This window comes from Arvicanthis niloticus, chromosome 3 (genome assembly GCF_011762505.2).
Source record: "Arvicanthis niloticus isolate mArvNil1 chromosome 3, mArvNil1.pat.X, whole genome shotgun sequence".
Taxonomy (NCBI): domain Eukaryota; kingdom Metazoa; phylum Chordata; class Mammalia; order Rodentia; family Muridae; genus Arvicanthis; species Arvicanthis niloticus.
This window is the reverse complement of record NC_047660.1, coordinates 70,771,337-70,798,988: the sequence shown is the minus strand read 5'-3', so window position 1 is coordinate 70,798,988 and position 27,652 is coordinate 70,771,337. Positions and strand designations below refer to the sequence as shown.

At 42.0% G+C, this 27,652-nt stretch overlaps 1 protein-coding gene across 3 annotated transcripts; it reads left to right on the top strand.

Moving 5' to 3' along the window:
- The first annotated feature begins 28 nt into the window (after nt 1–28).
- Nucleotides 29–27,358, top strand: Cgrrf1 (cell growth regulator with ring finger domain 1). Of its 3 annotated transcripts, none has more exons than XM_076931172.1 (7): nt 29–178; nt 6,050–6,282; nt 13,372–13,511; nt 18,871–19,045; nt 19,178–19,325; nt 26,541–26,648; nt 26,862–27,358. In XM_076931172.1, the coding sequence occupies exons 2-7, from the start codon at nt 6,179–6,181 to the stop codon at nt 27,180–27,182; spliced, it is 996 nt and encodes a 331-aa protein (XP_076787287.1). In that variant the 5' UTR covers nt 29–178; nt 6,050–6,178; the 3' UTR covers nt 27,183–27,358. The 3 variants fall into 3 exon arrangements, with proteins under 3 accessions (XP_076787287.1, XP_034353304.1, XP_076787288.1); XM_034497413.2 differs by having other exon boundaries at nt 18,868–19,045; XM_076931173.1 differs by lacking the exon at nt 29–178 and adding an exon at nt 9,320–9,385 and having other exon boundaries at nt 18,868–19,045.
- Nucleotides 27,359–27,652: the final 294 nt, after the last annotated feature.

Here is a 27,652-nt window from a genome sequence, read left to right as displayed (position 1 = left end):
GAAATGCGGACGCGGGCGCTTCTTCAGCCTGCTAAGGAAGGATGCTCCGCCCTCCGGGTTACCAAGGAATGAGCCAACCCGGCGGTGCGCAGATTCTTGGTGTCTGTAAATATTCTACAAGCCTTAACGGCAGGAATTTCGTGGTGACAAACCTGAGCCAATGACTTTAGCGGTAAATGTGAGTGTCGATTACAGTTTACTCTCAGATTTAATGCTTTTCAAAGGTAGACGCGGCTTCCATCCTTCCACCTGTCCCAGAGCGCCATCCTGACCCTGTCTACTTTCCAGAACTTGATGAATTCACTTATTTTTCCAAAGAGTGTTCATACTCACTAGTAAATGGTGATCAATGGCAATCAGGCATGCTCTCTTATTCTCAAGTCACAGCCGAATTGAGCTCTGAAACCCAGGTGCCATTATTATTTCAAAGTGTGACACTCAAAGTTACGACCTTTTAAATGTATTACTACTGGTATTCCAAAACTGAGATAAACTTGCCTTTCTAAGAAACAGTATGAGGTACAAAAAAGACGATGTGGATGAAAGGGTTGGCAACTTTAGGAAAAAAAAATATAAGAAAAATTTTAAAACATTTAAATATTTTTATATCCTTTTGGTACTTTCTCTTTGGCCATCCATAACTATTTTCCTCAAAAGATTAGTAGAGCTGTGGCATCAAAAATAAGAAAGGATAAGAGTTGGAGAGACTCAGGGGTGAAGAAGAGCACAGATAGTTCTCTCCACCCTGGCTGGATCTTCAGAACCCACCAAAATGGTAGTTCACAGTGTAACTCCAGCCCCAGGAAATCCAATGCTCTCTCTGGCCTTCAGGGACACTGCATGTGTGTGGTACAAGCAGGCAAACACACTCATACACATAAACTAATGATATAATTTTTAAGAATAAGAACAGAAGTCTGGAAAGGAGGGAGGGAGAAATGAAGAAAGAAATGCAAAGAGCAACTTGATTTCTAAAAATAAGAGTTTTGCATCTCCAAGACAGAATCACATTAAAACCCCAGAGATTTTCAGGGAGGGCGCCTTATACAGTTTTGAAGCTCTATTATCATTTGTTTAAAATCCAGATATTGGGTAATGGTAAATGGATTTCCTGTATACCACTCCATAGGGAAGGTGAGACAAAGTCAACAGTAGGAAGGAAAAGCTTTCTGCTTTGGATCTGTAGAAGCCTAGGAGGAAGGCTGGAACACCTGCAAGCCTTACTTTCCCACTCTGGCCTTTCCCTCCAGCCCGAAATGGCAGAGGGAAGGATATGGTCACCGGAGCATCCAAATAGGAGAGGTGTCAGAGAAAATCCTCTTCTCTAGGAAGAGGCCTGAAATTTGACTCTATTCCATCTTTAACACAATAGAGATATATTCAGAAGCAGAAGTGGCCTAATCTGTTTCCATAAGATAGCCCTGAAGCCACCATGTGACCTGCAGGAGAATCTACACGTTCATAAAACAGTCTCCCTCCCCTAGTAAAACCGAGATGAGCATCTAGCAGGCCCGTGGAGCTAAGAGGCTGCTTTACTGAAGATTTTACTGACACAAGTTCATGGCTGGCGCCTCAAATCTCAGCAGTGGGTACTCTCTAGAAGCAGACTCTCAGACAAAGCTGTCTTCAGCTTGGTGAGCACCTCATTTCCCCCGCCTCCCACCACGACATCCCATGAGCATCTGCTGTCATCAGATTATCCTTTTAGGAGAAGCAAGAGACAGGGGAAGAGAGAAAGGAGAAGACTATGAACTTTCTTCAAAGAGGCCAGATTCTTTTTTAAAAGTGTTAAACTCAAGAAGACCAATTCCTTTTTTAAAACACAATTGGATCACCAGAAGGTGACTCAGTACCTGAAAGGCCACCAACAGCTTACATTTATTCTCCTTGGTAGGGTAGATCTGAAGCTTGAAGTACTTTAAGCTTAAGTTTTGAGGGGAAATTTTGTCAAACCTTATACTCAATTTCCTCCTTGTAATTCCGTGTTCAGACTCTTAGAATGGATCTCCTGAATTGGCTTCATGAACCTGCATCTGTCAGCAGTGTATTTAAAAGACTGGTAATACATTCCATTTAAGGTTTGTGCTTAGATGGGAACAGAGGTGAATGGCAAGAGTGTAATGGTAGAGACGGCAGTTTCCCCTCTCTTCTCTCCTCTCTTCCCAGTCCCATCCCCCCCCCCATTCCTCCTTCCTTTCTCTTCCGAAAAGGGCGGGCCTCTGATGGATACCAACCAGCATCCATGTGCCTCTTCTAACAGAACTTGCCATTTTGCCTCTATTTTGTTGGAAGCTTGTTAGTTAATGTTTGCCCTTTTCAGTAGAATGTTTTGACAACATTCCTGATACAGACCAGAGTGAAGGTTTGTTTGGCTTTTGGTGTCAGGGGTTTTAGTGTGTAGCCAGTTGACTCGACTATTCCTAAGCCATGGTAAGACCAGGCCGTCCTGGCGGCAGGATATGAGAGCAAAGCTGCCCACGCTACGGCAGCCAGGAGAGACAGTGAACGGGGACAAGACAGGGTTTCATGGCTGTACCCCCAGTGGCCTGCTTCCTCCCACTGGGCCCTACCTCTCAAATCTGCCACCTCATAGTAATTCACAATTATGAACCCATCGATAGGGTTATTCTATTGGTTAGGTCAGGCCCCGACGACACAGTCATTTTTTTTTAATTAATTAGTTATTTCTTTGACACAGGGTTTTACTTTGCAGTTCTGCCTGGCCTGAAATTTGATGTGTGAGCCAGGGTGGCTTTGAACTCACAGAAACCCCCCCCCAGCCCCCCTAATTCTCCCTCCTATGTGCTGGGTGTATACATCACCCTGACCAGCCAGCCAATCCAGTCATCTTTAATGATTAGATCCACTAGTGGGGATCAATCCTTGAATGCATGAGCCTTTTAGAGGGTCAGCTGCTGAGCTACCTCTTCAGCCTCCATGGTTTTTTCTTAGACATAAGTGGGTGTATTAGTCCCTTTTCTCAGCTGCTGGACAGACTATCTGTCAACAGTTTAAGGGAGGCAAAGTTTATTTTGACTGGGGATTTCAGACTAGAATGTGTCATAGCAAGGAAGGTGTGGCCCCCTGAGCATGTGGTCCAGGCTCCTCATGATCATAGCAGATCAGGATGCAGTGGAAGCAGGGTCAGCTGACAATCTCCTAAGGCGCTCCCCTAGGTACCTACTGCCTTCATTTGGGCCTCACCTCCTGAAGATTCCCCAGACTCTCCAAACAGCCATACATCTGGAGACCAAATGTTCAAATATAGCTTATCAGAGACATTTCACATTCAAGTACTGATAGTCAAGACATGTAGGAGTGGGCATGCCAAACAAGACCTCAGGATCCTTGTTTTAAAGAGATATCATCCTATCTCCAACAAAGTGGAAAGTAAGGATTGTTCCCCGAGTCATCTGACCTTTACATATTCTCTCTCTCTGTTTCTCTGTCTCTCACACACACATGCACATGAGCGTATGTGTAAGCAAGAGCATACACAAAGAGGGGGGCGGGACTGAGGGGGGAGAGAATAAAACTATATTGTATTTGTGGAAAGAAAGAGGAGCAGAAGGAAGAGAGGAAGGACAAAGGAAGGTAACAGGATGAATGAAAGCAAAAAAACAATGACATACTTGAATAAAACAATACTCATTACTTTGTAAATTTACTTTAAAATTACTTTTAAAAAGAACAAGGAAAACATGGCATGCCAACTCAGGACTTTTACCAGTGGAATTAGACTTGTTCTATAGAAAAGTCATTTGTTGAGGCCCACACTCTGCCTCAACATTTTGGGGCTAAGTGCTCTGGTCAAGAGAGAGAGTGGGGCTGGAGGGGCAAGCGATGGGAAGAATGGAGACAAGACAGAGTGTGTGGTCAGGTCTTAATTCTCATCCCATCTCTCCCGTCTCTCTCCCATCTCTCTCTCGTCTCTCTTTATTGAAAGGAAATCTGGGGTATTTATAAACACAAGCAGGAGAACACAGGTGAAAACACTTTACCACGTGCACCATACAGCTGAGGTCACTAAACAGCAAAACAAGCTATGTGGGGTAAACAATATGTTTATCAGAGTGTGCTTCAGCTGTTATAGGCTTTTGACAACCAAGTCTTTCATCAGGGTATATGGTTCCAGATGGCTGCAAAGTTGATCTAGCCGCTTTCTACTAAAGTCGGCTCCCAACAGTCATTGGTGGTGGTGAAGAAGGTCACTGTGTGCAGAATACACAGGAGAGATTCTGTGTGTGTGCAGAATAGACAGGAGAGATTCTGTGGAGAGGGTCACTGTGTGCAGAATACACAGGAAAGATCCTGTGTCAGACACATATTTCAGTGGCTGTAGCATAGCCAAGTAGGAAATGGTAAAGGCTTTAGTTAAGTGTCTGTTCCTGTTTGTTTAGAGAGTTTCTCAGCATAAGCTAGGCTGGCTCCTCGTTTCTTTATTTCTGGTTTGGAGTCAGCTCTCATGGCTGGATTGGTAAATTGTTCTTATCTGATTTTCATCTTCCAAAACATTTTTTTGGTTCCCTCTATCCTTCTTTACATTATGGAAATGTTTACTTCTTTTCTTTCATTACACATAGTTACTATGTGTGTGCACATATATTTACATGCTTGCAGAGGTCTGAAGACAACTGTATTCTCTGAAGACAACCATATTCTCCTTCTACCATGTGGTTCTGGAAGCTCCAAGTCAGGTTGTCAGGCCTGGTAGCAAGCGCCTTTGGCTATCTTGTTGCCTCTTACATCTTAAATCTCTTTACTGTAGGTTCAATGGGGTTGAGTAGGAGCAAAATCATATCTATGTATTTAATGTTACTTTACCTACAACTTCCTACATTTTTGACTCATGATACTTTCTTTTGTTTTATTGTAATAAAATTGCCTTCAGATTGGCCACCTGGAATGGTGTGATTGTGCATCTGACACAGTATTTCTTGACTCTAGTCTCTAAAAAATTTTAAATATACATAAAGGCCTACCTCAGTGATTTAGCCTAAATAAGTAATTTAGCTTTATGGATACTCACTGCAGTGCTTGGTATGGTAATAAAAACATTTCCAACAACTGGGCATAGCTTAAATAAACATACTTTTACAACTCAATATCTACTAAGGAAAAAAATTACATAGAAACAAGCTTCTTAAATAGCAGTATGCCAGAAAATACATGGTTATTTGGTCAAGGTCACTGGACAAAGCTAACTGTCTTTTTAAAGCATACATTTCCTGGTGACTTGAGAGCATGGCAGGGAACCTTTAGTTAAGCGTCCTAATGCCCACACTCCTTTCTTCCTTCCAGGATCCTTTCCTGGATCGGATTTGCGGTGGGAGGTGTTTCTCCTGTCTGTGCTGTAACTAGGGATCACTTTAGAGTTTAAGTAAAAGAGATATAAATGTGGTTTTAGGAGAGACTTCCGGGAGGCTTCTTTGAGGCACCGATGACAAGGGTGAGGAAAGGAAGCAGCCATTAAGCTACTTCTTGCTAAATAAGATCTCTTAATAAACAAAAATTAGTTACTAAAACCTTCTAAGATCTGGCTAATTCTAATTCGAGAAGAAAATAGAGGGCCGAGGGAGAACAACCGCTTTATTTCTAAGAGAATTTTGAGTACGTATGCCGATTTTCCTTTGATTAAACTTATTTTTAAAAGGTTGATAAAGTTGCAAAAACTCGCTTGCGGTAGTGACCTCTTTTCGAGTTTTCCGCGACTATCGGCAAATCGAGATCATTTTGTAGACAGTCCCCCGCCCTGCCGAAGCCGGTCCTTGTCCCATTCCCAAATTTGCCTAGAGTTTGTAGGGCTTCCAGGCCACCTCGTGCATCTGAGAATCTGCATCAACTTAAATTTGGTCCTCCGATGGCCGCAAATTGCAGCTTGGAATTTGAGAACTGGGACGGGCTGGCGGAATTCTCGCAGGCCACCAATCCTGGGCGCAGGGCGGGGCGGAGCTGTCCCCTCCCCGTTACGTAGCCAGTAGTCGGGACGGGAAGCGGGAGGGGCGTGGCATACCTGCTATCAACCTTGTGATTGGCATTCTGTTTCTAGTGGCCGCGGCTGTTAGCTGCCCAGAAGCCTGGGCGAGTGAGGACCTACAAAGTTTGTCCGCTCCGGGGCGCCATACCAGCTTGGGTCCCGGCCGGCCGGGCTGGGCTGGGCTGAGCCCAGGAGACCCCGATGGCCGCAGTGTTCCTGGTAACGCTCTATGAATACTCTCCGCTCTTCTACATCGCTGTGGTCTTCACCTGTTTCATCGTCACCACCGGCCTGGTATTAGGATGGTGAGTGTCCAGGGCTGGGAGTGAGGGTGCAGGGACCGCCGGCCGGGTGAGGGGTCCGTGCAGAGGGTTCTGGTGGCTCCCGCAGAGCGGTCACCGCCACCGAACGCACTCGGCCCAGGCCAGGCTGCTGCCCCGGTAGGATGGGAACGCAGGGGAGAGCTTGGTCTTGGTGCTGGGGTCAGAGTGCGTGCCCCGAAGGCTTTGTCCCGGGCCCCGGCCTACTCTGTGCCCAGCAGGGACCGGTCACCAGCCCCTAAGCGCGCGGACGGGATCCGAAGGAGCTTGGCTGTGTTTCTGACCCGAACTGACCCTTGCTTGGTCCCAGATATTTCAGAGGGACTTTTACCCGAATTCTGTAGCTACCGTTTGGTAATTGAATGGCTTTTTGATGCAGTCTACTTTTTTGGAAGTGATCTTTAGTTGATAGGACGTTTTTAGAAAGGAGCGAGATTTTAGGAATAAGTTATTCTGTGGGGTGGAGGCATTTTGCTTCTAAGAGAGTTACATAACCCAGGAACAATTCTTTCAGTGTAGAGTCTCCGGTATCCCTCTTGAGGAGATGCGGTTTTACCATGTTTAGGCTTATAAACACAGCTGATTGAAACCATGGGACTAGCCTAGAGCGGTTGCTTTCTACACTGCAGCCTTCTACCCCTTGAAAAGACAGGTGAATCCAAATGTGTTGAACAGTGGTTCTAAATGGACAAGAACCATGGCCGAAAGAGGACCCTACAGAAAAGACATGAGCTACAGTTGGGGAACAAGTACTTTGGAAAATATGTGAGAACGGGAATGCATTCGAGAGCACACAGCGTGAACCGAGGCAGACAGGTTTGGGACTGACGTGGGCTTTGTAAATCAAGCTCAAAAATACCACTTGATTATATAGTCATTGTTACTTTAAAGACTTTAACAGGTCCCGGTCAGTTTCTGAAAATAAGACGCTTCTTTTGGAAAGAAGGAACATGTTAATATTTCCACTTGCCCCCACGGTTACAGCATAAAACTCCCATGATGTAGACAGGATAGGATGAAGCCCAATCTGAAATTGTTTTTTTTTTTTTTTTTTTTAAGACGGGTGGTTTCCCTGTAGCATATGCTTGCATTCCTGCCTCAGCATCCCAAGTGCTAGGAATATAGGAGTGTACCACCACACGTGGATCACTACGTGTTATTTATTAGTTATTTATTATTAACTCTTCAGGTTTTAATTACTGTCATTTACTTCAAGGAAGTTTGTAATTAGAATTAGGAAGGTGTTTCCCAGGTTTTTTTTAAAAAGTAGTCTTAATACACAGTTTTGAAAGGACTACAACCCTGCTGTTACTCTCGTCAACCTAATTTTCCTCTCTAAGGAAAATTGGTATCTAGTTGATAATTGCATTATATGCCTTGTTAAATAGGCCACTAAATTAGATCTTAGCATTGGGGAAGTGGGTGAAATTCATATTGCACATAATGCTGGCATCTAAGGGTAAAGGGAAGACAGGAGAGAAGAGAGAAAAAGAAAGGGAGGGAAGAAGGAAGGGAGAGAAGGAGGGAGGGAGGGGCAGAGAGACAGAGAGACACTAAGAGTCAGACAAACATAGGTTCAAGCCAGGTTTAAGGCTTGATTTGAATCTATAATGATTGTTTACTACCTCGTGTCAGTATGAGTTTTACAAGTGTTGTAATTTTCTATTGATGTGTTATTTCTTGAAGTCTGGGCTGAGCACTGCTGAGGCTGCAAGACCTTGTCAGTAAGTGCCAGTCACCTCTGTCCTTATTTGAACCTAACCAGTCATCGAGAACCTAACCGACCGTTCTTCCCACTCGGCTTAGCTTCACCTATGTAGATAAGTTTTTTATATTGTTATTTGCCAACTAAACCAAAGCCGGATTCATTTGCTAGAAATGATGATAACTTGGGCACCATTTAAATCTTATAGATATCTTTCTAATATCCCAACCAAGGCAACAAAAGTGAGCTAGTCAACCTGTTATACTTCTCAGTCTTGTCATTTTGTATCAGTAATATCTGCAATGTAATCTTTACTGCTTATGTTTCTGCACCCGTGGTTCTTACCCCACACAGCTGAATCCTTGCTTCTTGTTTCTCTCCACTGTCTTGCATCTACCTCTGTTGGTGAATATTGCTGGAAGAACAGGAACATCTTGTTATTAGATCTCAATAACAATCGCTAAGAAAAGAAAAAAAGTCACACAACAGGACATAAATGTCTTCCAGCCTCCATGGTGGCTTCTTTGATACTCAGCAGCATCAGTCAGTTGAATACTCTCAAAACCTTACCCAAATAATTCAGGATTTCCACTTGGCAGCGATTCCCTGCTTCCTCTGCACCACAGTTCAGTAAGGGATTGTCCATCAGCCTTACAGCACCCCTGTATACTCTGTTAGTGAGTCTCAGACAGAAAACCATATTTCTCCTTTGCTAGATGTCTACCCATATTGCTTCACTAAGAAAAGATACAGACTGAAGTTTAGACAGGATTCAGGGGCACACTGCTTCTGTTTAGTTGCTTTTCTTGTATGTCTTCCTGTAGTAACAGTGCTTCACCCTGGCAGTGTCTCTGGTCCCAGTTTATCGTTTTCAAGTCTCCTAGGTCAGCCTCATTTCATTATATTGGAGTTGCAGCCACATAGGGTCCCAACTCCACATGTTTCTTTGTTCTGTTACTTTGTCTTAGGGATGATAGCTTGTGGCAGAGTCTCCCACTCTAGGCAATCACTGAGTTACATCTCCAGTGCTGGTTAATAACTTTTAGTTAGTTTATTTCTGTCTGTTAAATAGTTGATGGGATTCTGGTCTTCTGGCTAGGCTATGACTGAGTGAATGTTCTTGGGCAAAATCCCATCAAAGACAGAGCTTGCAAGTTGGGTTGATTACAGCTTGGACACCTGGTTGTTATCGGGATATTCTTCAGCCCCTGTTAATGAGAAATGAGATCCCGAGTAACCCATTGCATGTAATGGCATTGGAATTAATTTAAATAAAGATGCCTTTGGTTGACTGTGATAAAATGGTTTTTGAATTAGGTGCCTGGGGGAGCAAGTCTTTACAGCACTTGGCTGTTGATGGCAGTCACGGCGATTCTGAGGACTGTGAGTATACACCAGAGTTATGGTGGCTGTTCCTGGGTTTGTTGGGGTATTTACAGGAAGAAAACAAACATGAAACTCTCAAACCAACTCTTAGAAAATCACAGAGTTTTGGAAGGCTCTAAACCACTTTGTTCTGTGTCCCATATTCAACCTTGCTGAAAGGTTGGGGGTCACCACAACAGGAGGAGCTGCATTTAAATGGTCGCAGCGTTAGGAAGGTTGAGAGCCACTGGTTTATAGGAACTGTGTATTCCATAGGAGACGGAGACAGGATTGTTAGGGTGGTAAGAGAAGCATAGGACGTTACAAGAGCAGATACCACGAGCGAGGATGTGTGCTCAAGGACTTCTGGAGCCAAAGTCTTAGCACATGTTTGATTGATGGAAACTTGGTTCAGTAAGGTTGACAGTTCAGGTATCTCTTTTTCTTTGGCTTCTAGGTTTTCCTTCTAAATATAGCTTTATCATCATCAAACAAAGTTTGATACATATGTTTTCACTTTTAGCCAGTTCAGAATTTTAGTTGTTTGTAACCTATAGCCCAGAGTATGGTCTGTCTTTAGTAAACATCCTAGTGCATTAGAGGGAGAGCCTCTCTGCTTGTTGGGTAATATACTCTGTACCAGGTCAGAGACGTTAATACTGCTGTTCAAGTCCTTGCTCTCCTTGCTGATTTTTCTCTCTTACTGCTACCTGTTATTGAGAGTATTGAAATCTCTGTGTATTTTTCTCCTTATTTTTAGAGTTGTGTCTCTTTTTTACCTTGTATTTTGAAGTACTATCTGTAGATGAATAAACATTTAAGATTATTGTGTCTGAATGGTAAATTATCTCCCTTCTGATTATGAAATAGCATTCTTTTTTCCTCTTATAATCTCTGCCCTACCTTCTGCTCTGTCTGTTATTCATGTAGCCACCACAGCTAGCTTGCTCATACCTTCTGCTCTGTCTGTTATTAATGTAGCCACCACAGCTAGCTTGCTCATTTTCTTCCTCTCCCATCCCTCTTCCTTCTGGTTTTCTTTCCTTTATTTCCAGGATTAAATTTAGTATCTCCTCTTTATGGTTATATTTTCTGCTTCTTTGCATTCCAGTTATAAACATTGGAAAACATGAATTTGCCTTAGAGCTTGCTGAGCCATTGTCTTACACATTCTTATACATATTCCTAAGCTTTGTCTTGAGTTACAGTGAATTTCCATGGAAACAGTTGGATCTATTAGAGGCTCACTTTTCCTCTTCCCTGGCTGGACCACAGCAGCCTTATTGAACTAAGCTCAGTCAAATTAGGTTCGTTAGGTCTATTCTCTTTGTAACTTTATTAGCTTTCTTTTATCAGTAGATTGATAGTTTGTTATGGAATTTTAGTTTGCTAACTCAATATTTGTGGACGGTATTTTTGTTTGTTTTATTTTTTTTCTTACCTTCACTGCTTTATTATTTTATAAAAATTGTTATCAGATGCTTAGATATCCAGCCTAGGATGAGGTATTGCAATGACACTTCTGTTGCAGATTGACACTGGCCCAACCAACTCTTTGTGTGAGCCTTGCCCTAACCATTGCATTTCCTGCATGCCCTACATTGGCCTTTGTGTAGGCTTAGTTGCCACTACCTGCTCCAGGCACAGAACCCATCAATCCATGCCAATAGCCTTTCTCAGTGTATTTTTTCTGAAAGTAGTTGACACTAAACCCAGCTATGTCTCCTTTCTCAAACATTTTATTATATAAATTTTCAAACATTCAGGACACAGGGAAGAATTACATAGGAACACACATTATCAATTGCTTAGGTTCTATCATCTACATTTATTACATCATGTCTGCCCGGTCATCCCTTCTTCTGTCCAACCACCTGTCCATCTTATTCCAGAATGTACTTTAAAGTTGTTCTCTTCACCCCGAGGAACTAGAGCATGACTATCAGGGTGTTTTGTTTATCTTTTTTTTTTTTTTTTTTTGAACGCCAAGGGCAGCCTTCTCAGTGTCAGTCCTCCCTTCTATCTTGTTTGAGACACAATCTCTTTGTTCACTGGATGGACCAGCCTAGCTGCCCCAAAAGCTCCTGGGGATTCTCCTGTCTCTGTCTCACATCTTGTGGTTGGAGCACCGCACAGACACACACTCCCGTGCCAGCTTTACATGGATTCTAACTCAGGTCCCCATGCCTGCTCAGCACATTACCCACTGAGCCAGCTCCCTGACCTCTCTGGCATTTTGTTTGCTTGTTTTGTTTTTGGTTGGTTGATTTTGTTTTGTTTGGAGACTGGGTTTCTCTGTGTAGAAACTGTCCCTTGCTGTCTTAAAATTCTGTAGATCAGGCTAGCCTTGAACTCACTGCTTTTTGCCTCCTAAGTGATAGGATTAAAGAATGCACTACCACACCTGGCCTGTTTTTCTTTTAAAGAGACATTTTCCTACAGTGGATGTGCAGATCTGGTATGCTGTCTGCCAGGTGTTATCAAATACATCTGTACAATATCAATTTGAGCACCACACACTGCTGGGCAATTCTTGGCTTTCCCAGGGATTCCTATGCTGTGCACTCAGAAACAGCCTTGCTTGTGCTCATTTCTACCCATAGGTTAGTTTTCCTCTTTTAGGATTTCATATTAGAAAATCATATAGCATTGTCTTAGTTAGGGTTTTACTGCTGGGAACAGACACCATGACCAAGGCATTTCGTATAAGGACAAAATTTAATTGGGGCTGGCTTACAGGTTTGGAGGTATTATCATCAATGCAGGACCATGGCAGGCATTGGTGCAGTAGGAGCTGAGAGTTCTATATTTTATTCTGAAGGCAAAGAGAAGACTGACTTCCAGGCCCTTGCCCACAGTGACACACCCACTCCAACAAGGCCACACCCACTCCAACAAGGCCACACCTCCTAATAGTGCCACTCTCTGGGCCAAGCATATACAAGCCATCACAAGTAACTACTTTTTGACATTTTTAAATTTTTTGTTTTGTTTTTGTGGGGGCTTTATGTACAAGTATGTCTGTGTACCACTTACATGCCTAGTACCCACAGAGCCCAGAAGAGAATATCAAATCCCCTGTTACAGACAATTATATATATCCACCATGTGATGCTAGGAATTGAATTCCAGATCATCTGGAAAAAGAGAGAGAGCACTTAACCATTGAGCTGTTTCTCCAGCCATTTTAGTTTTGAAAATTATCCATATGGTTATAGCAATAACCTTCCTGTTGCTGACTGTTAATACATTATCCCTGGAATATGCCAGTTTGTGAGCTTGTTTCTATAGACTCTTTTCTTTTCTGTTTCCTTTTCTTTCTTGTCTCTCAGTGCTGTGTGTCTGGAGAGAAGGAAGTGCACATAGCTGAAGTCCACTGACTCAACTGTGGGTTTATTTTAGGGTACTCTGTTTAGATTGACTAAACTTGCCTGGTTTGTAATTTTACTGGCTATTTTATTTAGTTTCTTTATCGCCAAGCTTGCTCTGTATGGATTGTCACAGTTCATGCTTTTGCATAGTTTATTCAACTTTTAAAAGTATATTATATAATGAAAATCTGTATTTGATACTTTGCTTTATTTTAAAAATTCCAAAAGACTATTTGATATTTTAACAGTTCCCAAGCCTCAGAAATCATAACAAATAGTCTGAATATTGGGTACAAATTTGTTTTTCATATCTTTTGAGGATAGTTCTATAATTGCCACGTTGCTTCTTCTAAGTATAATTTACCTATAATAACTGAGCTCTTATCTGGTTATCCACAATATAAAGGAAAGAGCAAGCTGATTCATTCAGCCGAATGATACATTGCAGTTCCGTGAGACCTCTGACCTCCCTTAAGTCTAGAGTGATTCTGCAAGACAATATAAATCAGTGACTGCACCGCTTTTCCTGATCCTTATTTTACAAAGGAATATGTAATAAAGCCTAACATATGTTTTATGTGACATAAAGTTTCAAATTTGTTGAAGTTATGTTTTATCTTTACCTTTCTTTAGGTTTGGTTGGGACGTTCCAGTAATTCTGAGAAATTCAGAAGAAACCCAGTTCAGCACAAGAGCGTTCAAGAAACAAATGAGACAAGTGAAGAATCCTTTTGGCTTAGAGATCACTAATTCATCCGCAGCTTCTCTAGCAAGTTGGTGGCTATTTCCAAACCTTTCCCTCGTCTAGCATCCCCTGTTCTTAGCCCTCCTGTTTTCTTTCTCTCTTGCTCTCTCCTCATTAAACTTAACCATTTATTGACCTGAATACTGCAGATGTGAAGATGAATGTTTTTACATTTAATTCTGGAAGACTTCATCAGTAGTTAACAGAGACAGATGTGCATGGAGAGAAAAGTGAAGTACGGCACATGTCAGTGGATAGTCTGTTAGGATGCTGACTGTGCCGCGTTCAGTGACTTATCCAGTAGTTACAGAGACATTGTTTATGGAGAGGAGAATGAAGTAGAGACGTGTTAGTGGACAGTCTGTGCCACATCCATTGTCCTCAGTAACATGATGGGCAAACATGTAAAACAGTGAGTTTAAGGAACCAATTTATAATCTGAAATTAGGATATTTTAGTGTACGTTATTTACGTATAATATTCTGGTTTTGGTGTGGTAATTATAGTTCACAGGCTGTAATTGTTTTCTGTGTCTGGAAAAGTAAATTGTTAGAAGGACTACTTAGGAGCCATGGAGGTGAATTGTGAAGAAAGGAAAGTTAAGTCTGCCACAGTAGAGACACTTTGGAAAGTCCTTGGAGAGAGCATGTGCTCATCCTGGTCCCTTGTAGATGTTTTCTAGTTGTCTCCATTGAAAGATAAGCGGGCATTTGGGGGGATGGGTGGAAGAAGTGGGAGCAAAGCACCCGGAGGTAAGAAGTGCAGAAAGGGGAGAACCAGGGAGTCTTTGTGGCTCAGACAGGGAGGGGCAGGTGTGATGTTAGCGTCAGCTGAACAGACCCTGGCTTTACTTGTTTGTGAGGGATTACCTTGATTGTGTTAACCCAGGTGAGAAGGCCTGCCCATTGTGCTTGGCACTGACCCTTGGCTGCACCCACGGACTATATACACAGAAAATGAGAAGTGAATGGCAGTGTACATTTGTGGTGTGAACTGAGTGTGAACAAAGTGTGAGCAGCTGCTTCAGGTCCAAGCCATCCTGAATCCTCACCATGATGGCCTGTGCACTTGAGCTGTAGCCAGAATAAACCTTTTCTCCTCAAAGTTGCCATTCCAGGACATTTTTATGACAGCAACAGGAAGAGAGACTAAGACAATAGGTTAGAGAGAAGAGTCCATGAAGAGTTGATTCTTTGCATGGGTTTCCATAGACAACGCTGATAACAGAGGTAAAATGGGAGACATATGGAATTTGGAAAAAAACACTGAATTCAGTTTTGTTTCTGTGAATTTTGAAATGCTTTTGTCACTGTTCAGTGCAGATGGAGATTTAGGAGCAGAGGTGCTCACCTTTGACACCTAACCTTTCATATCTTAACAACAAATGTAATCATTCTCAGCTTTTAGTTTATTCTTGCCACCACTTCTTTTTCTTTCCTTCAAAACTGTTTTAAAAAACAAACAAAGAAAGAAACTATACAAATTTGAGCCAGGGGCATGCTTAAAATGCAACTGTGAAGACTAGAGTTCAGATCCACACACAGACTTTCAGGAGGGTATAGAGGCCTGCTTCAGAAGGTGGAGATGGGATACCTGAGCAAGCTGGCTAGCAAGAGGAGACATCTCTGAGCTCTGGCTTGAGAGATCCTGCCTCAGTGAGAACATAAAGGTAATCAAGGAAGATTCTCAACATTAATCCAGAAAAGCCATGTCAGGGTGCAGGTGCACACATGCTGGTGTGCCCACACACATGCACACATGCACAGCACACACATGCACACATGCACAGTACAGACACATGCACAGCACACACGTGCACAGCACACACAGATGCACACGTGCACAGCACACATGCACAGTACAGACACATGCACATCACACACAGATGCACACGTGCATAGCACACACGTGCACAGCACACACATGCACACATGCACAGTACAGACACATGCACAGCACACATAGATGCACACGTGCATAGCACACATGCACAGCACACACAGATGTATACATGCACAGCACACGTGTACACATGTTGGCACACACATACACAGCACACGTGTACACATGCACAGCACACACATGCACACGTGCACAGCACACATACATGAAAATGAGAAAAGAACACATTTTTTTAATATTTGTTTCCTCTGTCTTCTATTTCTCCAAATGATGCTGACGTATCTCTACATCCCTCTACTGAAGTGGCTGTCCTGAAAGTCTCTGATTACCATTTCTGCATCCCACTGGTGGCCTCCAGTAGACAAATCCAGTGGGAGTTTTGGGCTGAAGTTAATGAACTCACCTCCAGAGCTGATGGTCTTTCCTCCTTCACATTCACTGTGACTTATGTGGACCATTCTTAGCTCATTGTCCTCCTGTGACTTCCAGAAGCTTATTACCTGACAAGAAAAGTTAGTCAACATGGGTCGTTGCCTAAGTCAGCCTTTCTTTCTTTCTTTGATGGAGTCCTCACACTGTAGCTCAGATTGGTCTGGAATTTATAATATAGCTCAATTTGACCTCAGCAAGTAAATCTTTTTTTTTTAAGTACAAAATTCCTTACTCTTTTTCCTTACTTATAAATAATACCATCCTATAAATTGAAGGAAACTATGATCATTTTCCCCAGAGTACATACTTATTCTGACATATTTTTCATTTTAGAAAAATAAATTTTAAGATGTGATGTAAAGAAACTACTTCTATTAAAAGAAGGCAGTGATGATTAAAATATACAATGGTGGCTCAACAACATCCCACCTTCCCCAGCATCTCCTCCCCCACCCCTAGGCTTTAGATTTCAATCTGCTACAGTGTCTTAGCTAGTTCTTGGGTAAGGACTGCCAATAGAAAAGTCAGCCATGAGTCTTCCTGCTGTCCAGTCCCACAAGACTGGAAGTACACTGAGAAGTGAGAAAAGCTGATCACGCTGTGAGAAAAACAGGAAATCTGGACTAGAACTGAGGCAGTCACCACTACCATTTAGGCAGAAGCAATCAATCACCACCACTGTTCAGACAGAAGCAATCACAAGCAGAGCCGACACTGCCTGTGTCTGAGGCAAATGAAAATAGTCAGTGGAGCTCTCGGCTATGCCAATGCTCTGACATACTTCACTAACAGAAAAGGCAAATGTTCACTAGGAGAGTGGTTACTGAAAGAACTCACTTAAAAAAACTACCGGTTGATAATATTGCTTACTTGTTTCTGTGGCACAAAAAGGAGGTTTGAGTGTAAGTTAAAAGAGTAAAGTTCATGGAAAGGTAGCTATCTGTAACAATGTCTACACAGATGTTGGCATTGTGAGCAGTTATACGGTTATTTTGTTTCAGGTGCAGATAGTTTAATAATCCAGGATGTTTTTCTCACCACTATATCCCAAGTTCCTAACGGATTGCACAGGAAGGAGAGCAAACATCCAGACGAGATGTGACTTGAGAACAAATCAGAGAATCATTATCTGTTTACTGACACACATTGCTGAGATTCCATTGTGTTTGTATTGTGTTCAGTTCATGCCCCAGTATAGAGCACTAATGACACCATAAGTTCGATGCTCAGTATGTATTAGTTGAATTGGATGAATTTGCTTCAGGAAGCCTGTTGTCATTTTGGAAGCTCCCCCTCCACTCCACCCTTCCCCCCATTTTAACAGATCCAGTAACAGTTCACATAAAGCAAAGGACTTCGGTAAAACACATTAGCATTTGGAGAGCAGTTTGCCAGCCTCCATTTCCTGATGGTTCCTCTCCAGGGGCCCTGACTGTCTCACCATCCTCACACATGGTCTGTGTTCATCGCTTCCTCACAGAGACAAGATGACTGTCCTGCTACCTGAGTTGTTCTTTTTAAATGTCTCAGTGCAAGGCTGTTTCAGGCACTTTGTGTTATTAGCCTCGAGTAGTTGTGTAGAGAAGGATGGGTTGAAGGAAGCCTTACCCCACTTGGTGTTAAACTTTCTGATTTACAACTGTGCCCAGGTTTGTTAATGATATTAATGTAAAACAGTTTTGTGTATGCAGTTTATAGTATGAAATTTAGAAGAACAACATGTAAAAGGGAGAAACTCCTTGCAGTCTCCAAAAATATTTACGTTATGCTTCATAACAGCAAAATCACAGTTATGAAGAAGCAACAGAAATGTTATGGTTGGGGGTCACCCCAACATGAGGAGCTGTAGTGCATCATGAAGGCTGAGAACACTAATCTAGAACCAGTTTCGGGACACATTAAAGCATGCTTGCTTACAATTGTCAGTGAACTAATACCTAGTTGAAATCCAAGAAGTATTTGAGATAGAATTTCATCTCAGGTGCCTATGCAGAGTTCCTGCTAGTTAACACTTGTGCCTGGTTAATTGTGTGTGGTCTTGTGTCACTGCCCTCCGCATACCACCGAAGTGGAAGAAAAGTAGGACACCCTCTTGTCGTCCTGTGAAGCATTTGCTTGAATTCATTTATCTTCTCACTGCAGTTTCTCTTGATTGATATTTAAAGTCAGGAATCAATCACAGTTCCTGTTACTGAGGCCTGCAGATTGCTGGTGGGCCTGGAGCCGGGTGCAGAGGCCAGGCTGTTGTGCCAGGAACCGTGACCCAGACTACATTTAGTTCTAGTCAAACAAACCCTGCCTCTGTGCTCTAACTGTGACAGCTTCTTCTCCCAACCACAGGAAACACTAGATGTCTCTCCCCTTGAGCTCGGTATGCTCCAACTGCTACTAGGAAGGAGAAAAAAAATCATGTTGGTAGCAGTTAAAATACTATGTAAGCATAGAATCCATAAGTAAGACGACACATACAATTTGTATGTTCTCATAGTCATCTACTTATCCAGTCTACTGGAGTTGTAACCTCCTTTTGTTGAAAGCAGGGAGAGAATTATTAAACCTTCCATAGTTGGTATCTTCAGCCGTTCCTCGGGCTGTGGAATACTAACTGTGTGACGGACAGTGACACTGTCGTTGTGTGTATTAATAAGCAATGGTGGTCAAGCTCAGCTCGTCTCAGTGTGTTCTAACTTGAGTGATCACCATCTGGCCCCCCTGGGTTGTGAACACCCACTTTGGATGGCTCTGCTCTGCTCCACTGACCCTTGTCATTTGGATTGCGTATGTTCTTGGAAAGGGGTGGTTACACTTTCCAAAAAGGAAAACTGAGCCAATCATTTTAAAGATAAATTATAATGATAAAACTTTGCTGACGTTGCTCAAACTCTGCATAGCTGTTGGTGTTTTTATATTTGCAGACATACAGCAACCTTTAAAAAGTGCCATGAGGTTGGCCAGCATCCAGAACAAAATCCATATGTGTTTCTTATCCTGTTATTTTATTGTTTGATTGTTGGGTGACTCCCATTCTCTTTCTGGTTTGTTTCCTGTAGCAGGCATGACCTTGACGACAGACTGCCTGGAAGATAGTCGTCTCACATGCTACTGGGGGTGCAGTGTTCAAAAACTGTACGAAGCTCTTCAGAAGCACGTGTACTGCTTCAGGATAAGCACTCCGCAAGCATTAGAAGAAGCGCTGTACAGTGACTATCTCCACCGAGAACAGTATTTGTATCCTTTTCCCCCATACACTCACTGGCACAGACAAAACGAGACTCTGTGGATACAGTCAGATGTTGCCAAGTTATTGACTTATTAATATATTTTTGTTCTTTTGGCAATTTGCCTTTACATACTCAAAAGTATTAAAAAGCACAGCAAAGAAGAAATATATTGCCAATTACCAAGCGATACTGAAATTGAAGACTTTGGTCCAGTGCCCAGATCTCGCTATCCCTTGGTAGCTCTGTTGACTCTCGCTGATGAGGATGACAGGGAAGTTTATGATATCGTAAGTACTGAAGCATCTGTAGTTCCTTACCTTTATACAACTTGGGGATTCCTAATTACTTTTGAAATAGGAAAAATTAATTTCTGAAAATATATATTTGGTCTTGAACTAATGTGCCTTGAAAAATCAAAACATGGATTATATCCCTGTTTAATTTTTATACCTGTAACACACCTTCAGAATATGATGCCCCCCCCCGTGGATGACAACAACATGGCTTTATTAGAAAATTAAAGGTGGATTACTGTTGAGTGAATTTTATCCTTCTGTGATAGGTGATATTTGCTTTAGAGAAAATAACCTTTGGTATGTGTACTTTTTCTTTACATTTTTATTACTGAATTGATCAGCATCATATTGACTTGAAATGCTTGACTTTGAGACCAGTTCTGGTTTTGGGGGGGCACAGTTATAGTTACTTTGTTTCCACTGGAGTCCCTGCTACACCTGTGTTTTCCACGTGGGATCCCTATGTTCAGCCATTTTAGGAACTGTTTTTTTTTTTCTCACTGTGTACTGATTGTTTTGTTGTTTATTTTTGTTTTTATTTTGTGCTGGAGGGGCTCTGGGGGGTGGGCAAAACAGGGTTTCTCTGTGTACCCCTGGCTGTCCTGGAACTCACTCTGTAGACCAGGCTGGCCTCAAACTTAGAGATCCACCTGCCTCTGCTCCCTGAGTGCTGCTATTAAAGGCATGTGCCACCACTGCCCAATTTGTGTACATTTTCTTTAGACTGGTAGTGTTCTATTCGGGACATAAAAGCATCTAAGTCTGTGGTTCTCAACCTATGGGTTGCAACTCCCTTTGGTTTCAAATGACCCTTTTACCAGAATGGCTTAAGACCATCAGAAAGCCGGGCGGTGGTGGCGCACGCCTTTAATCCCAGCACTTGGGAGGCAGAGGCAGGCGGATTTCTGAGTTCGAGGCCAGCCTGGTCTACAGAGTGAGTTCCAGGACAGCCAGGACTACACAGAGAAACCCTGTCTCGGAAAAACCAAAAAAAAAAAAAACCAAAAAAAAAAAAAACATCAGAAAACACAGATATTTACATTATAATTCATAATGGTAGTAAAATTACAGTTATAAAGTAGCAACAAAAATACTGTTATGTTTGGAGGTCCCCACAGCATAGGGTCCTTGCTGCATTAGGAAGGTTGAGAAGCACTCACTGATTAGTGAGGTGGAACCGTACACAGGTTGAACATGCCAGTCACTGATGTGCCACGTGTGGGAAATTCTGACCCGCCCTCATTGACCAGTCACAGTTAAGTTCATGTGCAGTCAACATGCTTTTGAAAACTATTGTCAGGCGATGTTTTTAAGATGTTCTTAAAACTCAGATGAATTTCCTGGTTAGACTTTGGGCTCATCTCTGACTCCAGGATAGTTCATTGTATATATGCCAATCTACCCAAGTCTGAAAAATCTAAGCTCTGAACCACTTCTGCTTCTGAGCGTTTCTGAAAAGAGATACTTAACTCATATATTTAGCAACCCTTGGTGGAACTCACAGGAAGAGCCAGCATGGTGGCACACTCTTTAGTTCCAGCATCCAGGAGGCAGAGGCAAGCAGATTCTGAGTTCAAGGTTGGCCTGGTCTACAGAGCTAGTTCTAGGATAGCCAGGGCTACACAGAGAATCCCTGTCTCCAAAAACAGAACAACAACAAAAGCAAAGAAACAAAAGCAATCTTGTGGCAAAGAGTGTCTTTTTCTGTGTCTGATATGCTCGCTAGTAATGATACAGGGGCATTTTAATGGTAGTTTTGTGTGATATACAAAATATATTCACTAGCATTAGCCTATAATTTTCTTTCAGCAACATCCTAGGGAGTTACAATAAATGCTCTTACACAGACTAAAACAGAGTGGACAGCCATGCTAGCCACATGTTCTACCATTGAGCTGTGTCCCCTTCTACCATTTTGTAAAAAGCAGAATATCTTTATGAAATAAATGTGTGTTGAATTTTGAAAGGTACAAACTCTTACTGAAAAATGTAACTTGTTATTTGCAAATAAGAATTTAAAGTTTTATTTGTTTGGTTTTTTTTGATAGGGTCTCACTATGTAGCTGTAGCTATCCTGGAACTGTGTAGACCAGGCTGGCCTCAAGCACAGAGATCTGCCTCCTGAGTACTGGGACCAAAGATGTGTATCACCACTGTCCGGCCTTGCTTGCTTTTTATGACAGCAGGTTTTAGACAACACATAGACACACACACACACAGACACACACACACACACAGACACACACACACACACACACCATTTTTGTAAGCAGAAGTTTTTCTCATGATTGGGTCAGAATTAGGCCTTGGCAGCCAGTGAGCCCTGAAGGATAATGGATGTCCTTTGAGGTGCTACCTTGGAACTGCACAGTGCTCTTTTCTGGCATTGGCAATAGACATTTTGACCTTTTGGTCTGCTGTTTCTACCTTCTGCTTACTTTGGGTTCCTCTCTCTTGGTCTCTAATAAGGCACTGTAGCTTCATTAGTTTGATCTCCACTCCCCTCTTGTCCCAGTGACCTCAGGGATTCCTTCTTCTTTTCCTCAGTAGTTTTATATCAGTTTTTGAATTGAACTATTCTGGCACTCAAATTGCTGTCTCAGCACTTCCTACCAAGGCTGAGCATTTAGAGTCGAACTGTGCTTGTAAATTACTTGGATTCATTCTCTCAAGATGAAGAAAGCCACATAAGAGGCCTTCAGGAGTCTCCCACATGCCTCAGTGCCGTGAACGATCCTGTCCATTGTTGTATTTTCTTTTCTCTTACATGAAGGTAGGACACGGCAGGTGCCATGAACCCTCTGTGTACTTTCTTCATGTCACAGTATCATGAAGAGATCACTTGCAAATAGGTTAACAGATTTTCTCTTTTTTTTTTTCAAAAAATTTTTAAAGAATTATTTGTTTATTTTATTTATATGAGTACACTGTAGCTGTCTTCAGACACACCAGAAGAGGGCATCGGATCCCATTACAGATGGTTGTGAGCCATCATGTGGTTGCTGGAAATTGAACTCAGGACCTCTGGAAGAGCAATCAGTGCTCTTAACCTCTGAGCCATCTCTCAACCCCTGGTTTTAGTTTTTAATAGTTGCATAGCATTTCATTTGGTTTGAATGAAAAGTCATAATCCGGAACATTGAAATCCTGAAACACCAAAATCTCAAAATATAATTCTGGGGAACACAATTTAAAACCTTTAGTTAAAAGACATATATTTACATTTCTTCAAAGGAATTTAGGGCCTACAAGATGGCCCACTGGGTAAATGCATTTGCCACACAAGCCTGGTGACCTGAATTCAATCACTAGAGCCCATGTAAAAGTGGAAGGAGACAACAGACCCCACAAAATTGTTTCCTGAAAGTGCACCACATAACACATATTAATAACATTAAAATAAAGCTGAATGTGTACCATGTACCCACATAATTTAATAGTAATAAATAGAATTTATTTGAGAGACATATACACATGTTAGAATACTTGATAGGCTACTTTACAAAATAAAATAGACAATAATGTCCTGTGTGTTTTTACAAGTATACATGTTCTGATGTGCCAGTGATGTCCTACAAGCCTTGCAGTTATAAGGAGACAAACTGTGTTTACAAAAGATAAGCCAAAAAGCAGAAGTTTTAAACATGGCACTAGGTGTATAGTGGTTTGATAAGCTTGACCCAGAGAGTGGCACTATTGGGAGGTGTGGCCTTGTTGGAGAAAGTGTGTCACTGTGGGGATGGGCTTAAAGACCTTCCTCCTAGCTGCCTGGAAGACAGTAGTCTTCTAACAATCAAGATGTAGAACTCTTGGCTCCTCCAGCACCATGCCTGCCTAGACACTGCCATGCTTTCTGCCTTGATGATAATGGACTGAACCTCTGAAATTATAAGCCAGTCCCAGTGAAGTGTTCTTTTTAAGAGTTGCCTTGGTCATGGTGTATTTTCACAGCAACAAAACCCTATGTAAGATATGGTGGTAATTTGTACTCCAACTTTATAACTGATTGTAGAGATACCAAGACATAGCTTAATTTTTGATGAGATTGATTAAAAAGTCATGACCATGATGAAACAGAGTAGTCAGCCAGAGCAGAAATCTCTGGAAATGTCTTCTTTTGTAAGTACAGATATACAGGAAGGACCCTCTTCATTTTGTGAGGACATTTCAGTGGTTTTGTGTATACACCCACAGGTTAGCACCAGTTGTTTTTCATCTTATTTTTCTGAGACAGAGTCTCTCTCTGAACCTGGAGCTTATCAGTTCAGCTAGACTGGCCACCAATCCTGTAGGGAGCCACCTGTCTCCCTTTCCCTTACTACCCTCCAGCAGTGTGATTATAGGAACCTGCCTCTGCTGTGCCCAGCTTTTATGTGGGTACTGGGAATCAAACTCAGGTCTTTGCTCTTGTATGACAGCACTTTACTGACTGAACCATCTCCCTAGTCCCTTGTGTTTTTATAGTGTGCACAGTATTCACATAGCAAGTCAGTATTTTGATTACACTTTTGTGCAATCAAATTTGCAAAAAATAATAAAACAATTTAAGTCTATAAAATTCTTTACATAATTGAAATAGAAGTGATTCAGAATTGAAATACATAACATTCCTAATTGCAAATTAATAATGCTGGCAATTTAAAATAACAGAAAGAAAAATTTTAAAGAAAAACAAGAAAATTTAATACAGAGACAACATCATGGGGCTTGGTCATGGGCGTGAAGACAGTCTGCAAGAGCTCCAGACATCCACAATCCTAACTCTATTTTTATTTTATTTTATTTATGTGTGCACATATCTGTGTGTGCCAATGACTGTAGGTCAGTAGAAGGAGTTGGCTCTCCTTGGAGCTGGAGTTATGAGCAGTTGTGAGCCATGTAGCATGGCTAGGATGGAAGACTCCAGTCCCCATGATTGTACACAACTCCTCTTGACCATTGAGCCATCTCTCTAGCTCCAGTTAACTGAATTTTGAAGTCATGTACAATGGCTGTCTTCAGAGAATATACTCATGTTCTACGCAGCACATCGCTTAAATTCTATGATTCCATATAAATCATGCCCATTTTCATTGAATATCCTGCCTTCTATGCTGTGATCTTATGGAGTTCCAGGCTACCCAGATCTCGTGCAGATGGCACATTTGGTGAAAACAAAACTGGTCATCTGGGTAGCAGTGCTGTTTGTCTCCTCCTGCTGAGCTGGGGACTGTTTTCAGAGCAGTTCCTCACCTCCCTGTTTGGCAAGTGGGGCGTCAATTCATTGAAAGCTCCTGGAATTTCACCACCTGGAAGGAGTGCCCAGCAGACAATGATGCTTCTAACCTGCAATTTGCATCCTGTCTGTATAGTTGGCAAATGTTCTTGTCTGCTTTTCACCAAATGCATTGGTTGAGTGGAAAATAAAACAAGTTTTATTGGTAACACTTTTCACTTCACTTTGAGAAGCTTGAGCATGTCTGGTTCCAAATGCCATTATTATGTGGCAATTCAGTTGAGTTCCATTGTAGTTTTGTAAAGGCCACTACATCTTCCGATAATGCATTTATAAATGCATTTTGCTTTTTCCAGGCAATAACCCATAAATGGCTGAGTTTCTAAAATTTCTGATGCTTCCAGGCATATATTTAATAAATCAAACAGAACAGCGGCGACCACGTTGAAGGCACCATTGTTAATCAAAGCCAGCCACCCACTAGTCTCCTATGCTCGACTGTGGTAAATATCTACCACTAGTTGACACTCTACTATTTTGTGACACTGGAGTGATCTCCGTGTGAGCAAGTGTCCTTGCTTTAGAAGATCCCTAAGCTTACTCCGTGGTGAGAGACCTAGTGCTGTGCAGGAGCAGGAGGAATACGTGGTGGTTTTAGAAGCTTGGCAATGGACTGTGGACAAGTGAGCGCACACTAACACATCCCCAAGATTTAGTTCTCTACCCCTCCAGCCCCCCCCCCCCCATGTAGTCTTCCATCCATTACTAGAAATTATGTTGTTCATGGTTTTTAACCTGTTGGCTTATAATTTGTAGGTTTCCAACTCTGGGAGCTTTAGACTCTAGGGGCTTTGAGTTTTCAGGGTTTCAGCAATTGGTGGTCTTGAAGATTCTGGCTAGCCTCACACACATCATATGTGGTGTGTGTGTGTGTGCGCATCGTAATTACTTAGCCTCCTTGCTTGGATGATATAGGGAGTTCCCAGTGTAACTGTCTTATACTGAATAACCTATGCAAGTGTGCTTTATGCAGGGGTGGAGCTGAGCTGCAAATGCATACTCTTTTGTTATCAGTAGTGCCAGTTCCCTTCATTGAATTCTCCCACCCCTCTTTCTCATAAGAGTCTCTATGGGAGTGCAAAGTTTTGCATATATGTCAGTCCTGTGTGTGAGAAGCAAGTTTGGTTTTGTTTATCTTGTATTTTGTGTGTGTGGGGAAGCAGGGCAGGAATCAGCATTGAATGTCATTTTCAGTCACCTACTTTATTTATGTTCACATGTGTATATGTATGTGGGTGTGCCATGTGGAGCCAGAGGTAAGCATCAGGTGTCATCCTCAGCTGCTCTTCACCCTATTTTTTTGAGGCAGAGTTGCCCTGAACTAAGAGCTCACTGATTGGCTAGACTGGCCAGTGAGCTCCAGGGAGCTGCCTTTCTCTGCCTCCCAGCACTGATGTTACACATGTGCTGTATGAGGCAGGTGTCCAGTTTTATATTTTTCCAAATTGTTATCCAGATGTCCCCAAACTATATATTTAATGAAAAAAAAAAAAAAAAAAACAGACAACAACAAGGCCCTTCTCTGTGTCTGTGCCTTGTTGTGATATTTTCCCTCTGGATTGTTTCTTCTGTGTCGTCCATTCCTCTATCAGTACCATACAATTTAATATTTGATGAGGTTAGGGAACCTTGAGCTGTTGAGTGCTTTCCTACCTATTCTTATATGTTCCTTTTTCTGTGTGAGAATCAGTGTATGTAGCTCTGTAATAAAGCACATTGGTATTTTTATCACATTATTACACAGTGAATGTGTACATTTCAGTAGAATTAAAATGTGTCAGAAATCTGTCAATAACTGGTTCCTTCTCAGTGCTGTGAGTTATACAAATTTGTGTAAATGTTCTAATATCTCTTATCTGATATATGAAGCATTTTTTCAGTTATCTGTGAAAGAGTGGTAAGTACTGACTCATGTCCAATTTTTATTTCAGATTTCCATGGTGTCTGTAATTCATATTCCTGATAAGACTTACAAACTTCCCTGCAGAATATTGTATCAATATTTAATCCTGGCTCAAGGTCAATTTTATGATCTTAAGGTAAGTCATATAATGTAATATTTGTTATTTATAGAGATCAAAGAATGGCTGTTTTTAAAGAGAATTATAGTTTATACTTAGTTATAGAAGTTACCTAATCTTGCCTCTTGGATTTGCTAGTCATAAATTTTCAGGAGCTTTTGTGACGCCCCCAGGTTCAGAGAGTAACTATTGTTCACAATCGCCTTTACACTGGTTTCTTTGATTTTTCAGCAACTTTTCATGTCTGCAAATAATAGTCCTACTCCTTCCAGCGACCCATCCCCAGCAGATAGAAATGTGGAGCAGAGCTTGTTGGAGAAGGCAGGACTGGCTGGGAGTGAAGTGGACCCCATGGAAGAGAGCAGCAAGGACTGTGTGGTGTGCCAGAACGGGGGCGTGAACTGGGTGCTCCTGCCTTGCCGGCACGCCTGCCTGTGCGACAGCTGTGTGTGCTACTTCAAGCAGTGTCCCATGTGCCGGCAGTTTGTGCAGGAATCCTTTGCACTTTGTGGTCAGAAAGAGCCAGACAAGGATGTACTAGAAACTTCCTGAAGACATCACAGCCAGAGAGTGTACTTTCTACACGAGGTCAGAGCCTTGTGTCCTTAGAGGCAATCCTAACCCAGAATCTACAGTCTTACCTGTTGGAGAGAGTTCTATTTTCACTTCATATTTGTACAGTACTCGGATGATGAAAATAAAGTCTTCCTGCGCAGTGTGGCAAGCAATGGATGCTGTCTTTGTCGATACCTAAAACTGGGCTCTGCTTGTGAGAAGAATGTAAACATTTGCTTGTTTGTCTGTCTATCTGTTTGTTTGTTTGTTTGTTTTACCAGCTAGAAGATTTCATGTAGTGTGGATGAGAACAGTCACTCTGAAAATCAGTCCACCTGAAATTCCAGGAGGTACAAATTTCAGGGTAGTTGACGGCTTTTCCTTTTAATGTAATTCGGAGCAGAATTGGAAGACTGAATTCTTAAAGTAATTACATGTTTACAAAGTAGTTGGAAGGGCCTTTTTAC

Excerpts from the sequence above, each read along its gene's own strand:
- Cgrrf1 (XM_034497413.2), top strand. The coding sequence starts at position 6,179 with ATGGCCGCAGTGTTCCTGGTAACGCTCTATGAATACTCTCCGCTCTTC. Across the intron at positions 13,512-18,867 it reads ATCCGCAGCTTCTCTAGCAA|CAGGCATGACCTTGACGACA; the intron begins GTTGGTGGCTAT and ends TGTTTCCTGTAG. Across the intron at positions 19,326-26,540 it reads ACAGGGAAGTTTATGATATC|ATTTCCATGGTGTCTGTAAT; the intron begins GTAAGTACTGAA and ends TTTTTATTTCAG.